The 8,569-nt window shown below is 37.7% G+C and overlaps 1 protein-coding gene across 2 annotated transcripts; it reads left to right on the plus strand.

Moving 5' to 3' along the window:
• Window positions 1-546: 546 nt before the first annotated feature.
• Window positions 547-6,274, plus strand: LOC122670446 (putative glucose-6-phosphate 1-epimerase). 2 transcript variants are annotated; one of them, XM_043867323.1, is made up of 9 exons: window positions 547-826; window positions 1,036-1,183; window positions 2,761-2,835; window positions 4,602-4,658; window positions 4,740-4,897; window positions 4,996-5,127; window positions 5,347-5,449; window positions 5,692-5,791; window positions 5,897-6,274. In XM_043867323.1, the coding sequence occupies exons 2-9, from the start codon at window positions 1,106-1,108 to the stop codon at window positions 6,112-6,114; spliced, it is 921 nt and encodes a 306-aa protein (XP_043723258.1). In that variant the 5' UTR covers window positions 547-826; window positions 1,036-1,105; the 3' UTR covers window positions 6,115-6,274. The 2 variants fall into 2 exon arrangements, with proteins under 2 accessions (XP_043723258.1, XP_043723257.1); XM_043867322.1 differs by lacking the exon at window positions 547-826 and having other exon boundaries at window positions 890-1,183.
• Window positions 6,275-8,569: the final 2,295 nt, after the last annotated feature.

An 8,569-nucleotide genomic window follows, 5' to 3' on the forward strand; every position in this document is an offset into this window, starting at 1 on the left:
AATGGTGGCAGGTGGTGTCGAGGCTTTTAAGCGTCAGATTGGAATCCAAACAGACTTCACATATTTACAACCAAATGCCCTTCAAATCCTGGTCCTATCGCACAAAAGCCTCCGTAGCACACCAACCTTCTGATTTCTGAATCAGTAAAAAAGAGAAGAAAAGGAGAGAGCGAGAGAGAGGAGAAGAAGAAGAAGAAGAAGAAGAAGGAGAAGAAGAAGCATCCCATGTCGTCTGTACCTTCCAACGCTCAATTCCCGAGTCCCAGATAGTTGTTTCTTGTGTTTTGGTTTGAGTAACCTGAACAATCACCGAAAAAAGGTAGGATGACGTATCTTAGCAAATTTAGTAGTTTAAAATATCTGGAAACAAACAAAATTAGAGCCTCAAACTCATCAAATTTATCTTTTCCAGTAATCTCTGTATTCGTTTCTACCCTACAATCAATAACACCAATTTGCATCTGAAGCCCTGAATTGCTCTGATGATCTTCCTTTTTTTCCATTAGATAGATAGATAAATAGATTTAGTAAACCCGAAGAGTTAAAAGAGTTGTATGGATATGTCGTAGCTTTCAAAAAAACATGCACTGCACGCTCGTTTATGGAAACTGACGACAAAAAGCAGAGCATCCGAGGAATGGCAGCTCTCAGTGGGTTCCCTTTGGAATCCAGTTAACTTAAAACCGGGACCATCATCTCATCTCTCTCTGTTTGTGTTTTCGTTTCATTTCAATAAAAAAGGTTTCTTGCTTACAAGTTCCAAATAGATGTTGGTGGGTTGCTCGTCAGACTCGACGCCGGTATTTATTTAAACCAAAACAGGGAAAAGGTCTGACGATTATTTCTTATATATTCTCTTCTTCTTCTTGTTTGTTTTTCATTCCCTGATTATTGGGGGATTCTTTGTTCGATTATCTGAAGCTTGATTCATCTCGTGTTTACAGTACACTAGGGTTTCTGGGTATTTGATGCTACTTCTGTGATCTGTTTATCTTGAAATCGATTGCTCTTGGTTATTTTTTTTTTATTGGGTATAGCTGGAGTCGAGGAAGGAGAAAAGAAACCATTTGTTCATAGTTCTACAGGGTGGTTGCAGTCCAAGCAGATGCCGTTGAATATTGTGCACGACGCCGATGGATTGTCTAAGATTATATTGATGGAGCCTGGCGGATCGACTGCCGAGGTTTTCCTCTCTTCCTCTTCTTCTTATAATTTAGACTAGATCTTTTTTTCTTGGTTTTTATCTTTAGGGGTAACCATGCCTGTCTTCGACTGCTAAATAGATGATATTACAAGGTTCTTTTTCTTTATTGTAAGTTTTCAGTAAACATTCTGGCTAATTTTATATGTATATATGGTTTTTTGATAAAGAAATAATTCTGATGTGCTGCCTGGAGGAAATAAGTATTAGAGTTGGATTATTAGATAATCAGAGTCATTGGTATGAGATTGATTAGAAAGAAAGAGGAAACTGTAATCCTAAAAGGAAAGCACTCTATTGCAGAAGCTGATAATAAGAAGTGAATAACGACTTCATTTTAAATTTCAGGAAACAAAAAGTTATTGAGATTGGTATTCCTAGTTTAGCTTTTCCTCCATTACTCCTTGGTTGATAACCAACTCAGACTCATTGCTCCTGAAAATTTACCTTGGTTCTTCCAGCCTCTTTCCTCATAGTTAGCTTTTTTGATTTCCTTTCCAAATGAATTTGTTGCAGAGTAGCTTTTGTGAGACCCTGAATAGACATCGGATTGAAGTACTGGGTAGGAGTTCCATATTTTGCAATAAAAACCCCACTATTTGGGATTTCTATTTATTTTAACCGAAAACATCTGTCGACGTCAATCCTTTTACTGTTTAAAGTATGGCCATCATGTTTTCAGTATGCATAGGAACCCGTTCAGAAAAGATGCCTAGTTGCAAAGCTGATCAAAAGTCTGTCTTTATAAAACCAATTTTAATATGTTTGTTTGTATGGGTATCAGCAATGGAGTGGATGCCATATATTATCTGGTTGTTGAAGTTTCTAAACTCTCTTCTCCAGTTCCATGATGAGTTCTTAGTTGTTGGACAGACACCGGTTATCCTTAAACCCAGATGTTGGCTTTTTGAAGTCTTTACACTTCAATTTTATGTAAAGTAGTTGATACATGTATTAGTCCTGCTGTAAATAATTCTGAGAGTGACCATCAAATTAAAATATTAACTGCAATGGGGACGTGTTTAATGTCCATGTCATCTAGCAAAGGAATATAGATGATCTGGAAATCTTATGCAGGGCAACCGGAAAGGTCTCTAAGAAGTTCAACATGTTGTCTTTCATTCATTTGCCAGGTGTCCTCCTTAGATAATTAAAGAAACCCTCTTCTGCTGGCAGTTTTGAACTGAAAATTAGAACTTGAATGGCTAATACTAGGGAAAGAGTCCATGGTGAATTTTAAAGCTGACATAGACAACCACAATGATGTAGCCATACTACAGGTTCCTTATTTGATGGACAGTACATCTGCCATGTTATCCTTCTAAGTGGGCTGAAATGGGGGAGTTTGCTTTGAGGGGTTTAGTTTTTCCTGCCTTGAAATTCTTTTCCCAAACACAATTCATATCCTGTGTAAGCTGATGTGATTTTCCATATCTTCTAAAAACAATATATGCATAGAAAAATAGTCTAAAGGTGTTGGAGTAGTCTTCACTTCTACTTTGTTATTAATTCAATTATTTAAGTGAGCTATTATCCAGTCTGAATTAAAATGGATGTAGGTGCTCCTGTATGGCGGGCAAATTGTGTCCTGGAAGAATGAACGTAGGGAAGAACTGCTATTTATGAGCAGCAAGGTAAATCCATTCTGATAAAATGCATCTGCAGTATTTTCATTTGATTAAATGAGTTCTCTTCTTTAGGGAGAATAGGATAGTGATCTACTGTTGTACTGTTGTTGAGACTTTTATGGTGGTTTTGCTTAACTAGGCACTAACAATAAATGGTTCTTGCTGTCTTATTATGACAATATGTTGGTACGTTCTTCTTTTTTTTTTTTTTTAAAGGTATATATGTATATGTTAGTGCATTCTCACCATGGATATTAGTTACTTAGTGCGAATATAGTCTTTGGATGGGTGTCTGTGGAACAAATCTGACATGATACTTTCCTTTTTTATATTTTTATCCCATATAATCCATTAGATTTAATGCCAGCAAAGTGAGGAGAGTAAATGGAAACCTCATTATCTATGATAGAAACCACATTATCAGAATTGACTTAGCTGTTTCAGGCTGCGAAGTTTCTTTTTTGGTCTTGTGCTCTACTGATTTTTTATGTTGTTTTTTATTACATTCACATCCATCAACACTCTTAGATTTCTTTATTTCCATATTTTCTGTCTTGTACGACATAAAGTAACGCCTACCATAAATTATCAGCGTTTTCTTTTCCTTTCGATAAAGGCATAGGTTGCAAATGTTACATTTTCTATATTTAGGGATAAGGTTTCCTGGCTGGCACACTAAGGAAGGAATCTATTGGTAGGCATCCCTATGGCCATCCAATCTAATCAGACAGCTCTCTTCTTCCTTTTCCTCTCCCTTCTTTTCAACTCCATAGTGTGGGCCTGCAACTCCGGTTATCTGTATCTGACAGCCCTACAACTTCGATGATAGGACTCTGGCAACCTGATTCTTGCATCCTGCACTGGAGTTCTGCTGTAATTTTGTTCACTGATGATCTCTCCAGCTACTAGTTCCAGGTTTAGGTCTAATTCCATACTTTGAAGGTTTATTAATATTTAAAATTTAAACTTCATGGAATTCTCTTGTGATTTTTCGGGAGGATAAAGGTTTAAGATTTCATGAAATCACTGCCTTTCAGACAGATTAAGGTTGAAGATTTAAGCAGTATCTCAAAACACGGAATTGGGGATCGAATCGGTCCTGCCGATTGTGATCTGATCTGGATTGGAATCGGCCGAAATTGGTCCCAAGAACCCTAGAATCGGCCCTCAGATATAAAAACTCAGCAATTCTAGGGTTTCATGGCATGAATCGCCTCTATTGGACCGGCCGGAATCAGGATGTCACGGCTGATTCACCGATCCTATTCCTGATTTTTGAAACCATCATGTGAGTCTTTTATGAGTTTTTCCGGTGAATTGCACTTTTCCAGATATCACCAGAGTTGCAGGGAGATTGTCAATTTTCCATAGTTCGCCGGAGCCAGAGTTGAAGGATCCATTGTGGGTGATGGGAGAGAGGGAGGGAAATTGGAGAAGATGAAGGATAGATCAGACAGTTCAGAACATGCTCGTCCAGAGATAATTCTGGGTGCCCATCCAGAAATCCGTCTCCCTGTTTTTAGGGAAAAATTTGGTTGGCAGCTGGCATAAAACTTGAGCATCCAAACCAGTCCTTAACTTGGAAAAATTCTTTGTTTTGATCTTATTCCAGAACATTAGGTGGATCTGTTTAGAGTGACATGATTTGTGTCACATTCTTTAATTCAAAGCCTGAAGCAGTTGCTCTTGATTGGCTACATTTCATTTTATTTCTAAATAGAAGAAATTTATCCTAATTGCCAATAAGTATGACGGCTTCTAATGTTGAACAGGCTATTTGGAAACCACCTAAAGCTATCAGGGGAGGAATACCTGTCTGCTTTCCTCAGGTAGGCTTGGGAGTACTTTGAAGACCTATTTAGCATCCATGTTTAGTTTGACCCACTTAACTAGCCCTTTTGCTTTTGCAGTTTGCTAATTTTGGAACCCTAGAACAGCATGGATTTGCTAGGAACAGATTGTGGTCAATAGATAGTAGCCCCTCTCCTTTACCTCCGGCTAACACCCAGTCTTGTGTGGATCTCATATTGAAGTCCACAGAAGAGGATCTAAAGACGTGGCCTCGCAGGTATATCTGTTGACAATTTGGATTAGTTAGAATTAGTGTTTGGAGATTAAATGTGTTTTGCAAACCTGTTAACCTCTTAGTTTAATCTATTTGTGTAGTTTTGAGTTGCGGCTTCGTATTTCACTCAGTGCTGGCAAACTTACTTTGATCCCTCGAGTGAGGAATACTGATAACAAGGCATTCTCCTTTACGTTTGCTCTGCGTAATTACTTATCTGTATCAGATATCAGGTTTGCCCAGTTACCTACAGCTTATTGCATTTAACCAAGGATGATTGATGATTGAATCTGTTAATTCTATTAGTTTACTGTTGCCAAAGGCCCACTATCCATTTTAGATGTTATACACTTTTTCTCTTCCCTCTAATCCCCCCCGGGGTGAATTCTATGGTTGGGTCAGTTCACTGTTATCCATTTGAGAGAGGTTGCATGATGCAATTTGATTTGCAGTGAGGTGCGTGTTGAAGACTTGGAGACACTTGACTACTTTGATAATCTGAAGGAGAGAGAGAGGTTCACAGAACAGGCTGATGCTATTACTTTTGATGGCGAGGTACTACGTTCCTTCTTTTTCCTTTTATGTTCATCTGTGCAGATATTTTGTGGGTTGTGGGTTGTGGGTGGTGGGTGGTAGACAAGCTAGGACTAAACCTGTGAACTAAACATCGTGAAAAGAAAAAAATGGTTTAGAACTGGAATTCATTTTTTAAGCGTCATATTTTGGATCATCAGCTCTCTTGATATCTAGAAGTCTTGAGTCTCTTGACGAATGGTTTGTTTATTTTCTGTTGGCAGGTAGACCGAGTGTATTTGAGCACACCAAAAAAGATTGCTATCATAGACCATGAGAAGAAAAGGACCCTTGTGCTGAGAAAGGAGGGCCTACCAGATGCTGGTGAAAACCTAAATCATGCTTTCTCCATCTCTACATTCACTGTTTGAAAAAGTTATTTATGAACACATTATGCAAATATATTGTAACACATTACATTACTTGCAGTTGTATGGAACCCATGGGACAAGAAGGCTAAAGCTTTGCCAGATTTTGGTGACGAGGACTACAAAAGCATGTTATGTGTGGATGCAGTTATTGTTGAAAACCCAATTGTCTTGAAACCATCCGAAGAGTGGACAGGCCGCCAGGAGCTCTCCATCGTCTCATCAAGTTATTACAGTGGGCAGTTGGATCCTCGTAAGGTTCTTTCTGGTTTACACTGACCTTCTGTTCAAGGGCTCACAATGCTTCCCTGTAATATATACTAATTGTCTTATTTGATGCGCAATGTATATGCTATTGCTTTTTCTGTATTGTTTTCATTGTAGTAGGATTCCAATGGGTTTAAATAACTAAATCTGTCAGTCTATAATATTGGACCTAGCTTCAGACTCCCAAGGTTGAAGCAACAAAGGGTTTCCTTGGAGTGTAAATCTAGCTGTGGGGAAAGGCAGTGAAAACATTGAAACCTCATACTATGATGATTAGAGTGCCATCAAGCAAAGCTGTTTTTGGTAAATCCAGACCTGAAAACAATTTTGAGGGGTTATCAAAATGCTGCACAACACCACAAGAAAGCTTAAGAGAGAAATAGGTTCGATTGAAAACGCAATTGTTCTGCCATGGGCTTTGGGAAGGTACTTTCTTTTCCACCTTCGGTGAGTTTCTTATAAGCGCACTGCATTAAATCAGAGATCCAAGGAATGTATGGGCATCTCATGTTTACTGTCATTTTCTGGTGTGAGTGGACATAATATTCTTTTTTGATGAAAGTGTAAAAGTCCTTTTTAGTGTAACAACACATACATGATATTGGTTTTTGATAAGGCCCATTTCCATGTTTCACAATGTTTTCATGGTGTATGCAGTGTCATATGGTCTGTTGGTCCAATCTGGGTCGTTGCTTTTTGGGACAAAGTTTTCCTTTACCCATAAAGGACGGTTTACCCACCATCCTAGGGTTCCCAAATCCCTCCTAGGGTTTTAGTATGTTCTAAAATACCCTCCTGATACCCATTCGTGCCCTCTCCCACCCCTCGGTGAATGGGATCCCATTCAGCATGGGTGGAGGGAAACTCAGTCCTTTTTTTTCCTCTAATTTTTTTGGTAAACTACAGTTGAGGTATCCAATGGTTTAAAAAAGGACATTTGCAGCGTTTTATATTTCAAAAGTGATATTTGGGGTTCCTTATGAACTAGTGATTTTTGTTTTTTTGACAAATCAAAATTAAAAATATTTTCAAGGGAGAGGGTTTTCTACACGGATAGTATGCAATTTCATGCCTTGGAATTGGAGGAGCGGCATTATGGAAAAACACTAAAAATAGGAGGTGTAGTGCTATGGTAATCTGAGTCCTATGAAGGTTTTCCATATGTAATTTTGAAATTAAATTGGTATTATACAAATCTTTTATCCTATATTTAATGTGTGAACAAAAATATTTCACAAGGCACTTCAAAATGTCACTTTTGAAACATTAAGTACCCCAAATATCCTTTACTTAAACTTCGGATACTTCAAGTGTAATTTACCTGATTTTTTGCATATTCCAGGTAAGATTGAAATTGGATCGATAAGATGTTCAGTTTAGAAAAGCTTAACTAAATCGATAGCTGTCAATTGAGTCAGTTTTTTTATCTGTTATCAGTTTTTAATCCCTTATCGATGTGCTCTTGATTTTTTCATATATAAAATTGGAAAAGAATTCTGTGAGCAAGGGGCATAAGGGAGCACACTAATAAGATGCAACAATTCTCTTGATTTTTCATATATAAAATTGGTAAAGAGTTCTGTGAGCAAGGGGCATAAGGGAGCACACTAATAAAATGCAACAAAATAGTTTCATACGTATCATTTACATGAGATAGACAAATGTGCTAGCATACCTTGCCCTACAATTTGAAGAACCTTTTTTTTCATTACAAAAATAAAATATGTACATAATATTGAATCTTTTAGCTTTTATTTTTTGGAATTGATCGGTCTGATCAGTTTTAATCTTTTAACGGTTTTTAAAAACTAAAACCATATCAAACCAATAAGGAGTTTGGTCAATTGTTCGATCTCATTTTTGACACCCATACGGTATATTAGTATGGGGAGAGTTACATGGATGAAAACCTTATCTTTAGGTTACATCTTGTTGTCACCAAAGTGGAATTAAAAAATTGTAACCTTTTAATTATCACGTCTCATACTAAAAGTTATTCAATGTAAGATAAAAAAAGATTTTTAAAAAATCATAAATTATTTAATGGGCAGAAGTTTTTTGTGCAACAGAGGCTATGCCCAAAAACATGGGTTGCTCATTAGGGGAGTAGGGTGATCATTTTGCCCACCCTCATGTGTCTGGGTGTAGCCTGCGCTACTGCAGAAAGAACATTTGGCCTTATTTAATATAAAGGAAAAAGAATGCTACTTGATCACGTGCCCCTACACCTAGACACAATGGTTGCCAAATGACAACCCACCCCCATATTGTATACTTGGGCGTACGCTCCCATTGGCTCAGAGGGTCACACTTATCTATATCCATCATACCTTATGTTACGTTGTCTCATAGCCAGGATTCAGAAAATCGTAGAGCCGATTCGGATCGGATCCAACTGGTACTAAAAACTATTTTGTTATAAAAAATAGAATCAGCATAGGAATCGGGAACCGGTCCATGAATTGGT

The sequence above is a fragment of the Telopea speciosissima genome, chromosome 8 (genome assembly GCF_018873765.1).
Source record: "Telopea speciosissima isolate NSW1024214 ecotype Mountain lineage chromosome 8, Tspe_v1, whole genome shotgun sequence".
Taxonomy (NCBI): domain Eukaryota; kingdom Viridiplantae; phylum Streptophyta; class Magnoliopsida; order Proteales; family Proteaceae; genus Telopea; species Telopea speciosissima.

Bases quoted from the DNA above. Each gene is read 5' to 3' on its own strand.
- LOC122670446 (XM_043867323.1), top strand. From the start codon at position 1,106: ATGCCGTTGAATATTGTGCACGACGCCGATGGATTGTCTAAGATTATA. The intron at 2,836-4,601 runs GTAAATCCATTC...AATGTTGAACAG, and splicing joins TGCTATTTATGAGCAGCAAG to GCTATTTGGAAACCACCTAA. The intron at 4,898-4,995 runs GTATATCTGTTG...CTATTTGTGTAG, and splicing joins CTAAAGACGTGGCCTCGCAG to TTTTGAGTTGCGGCTTCGTA.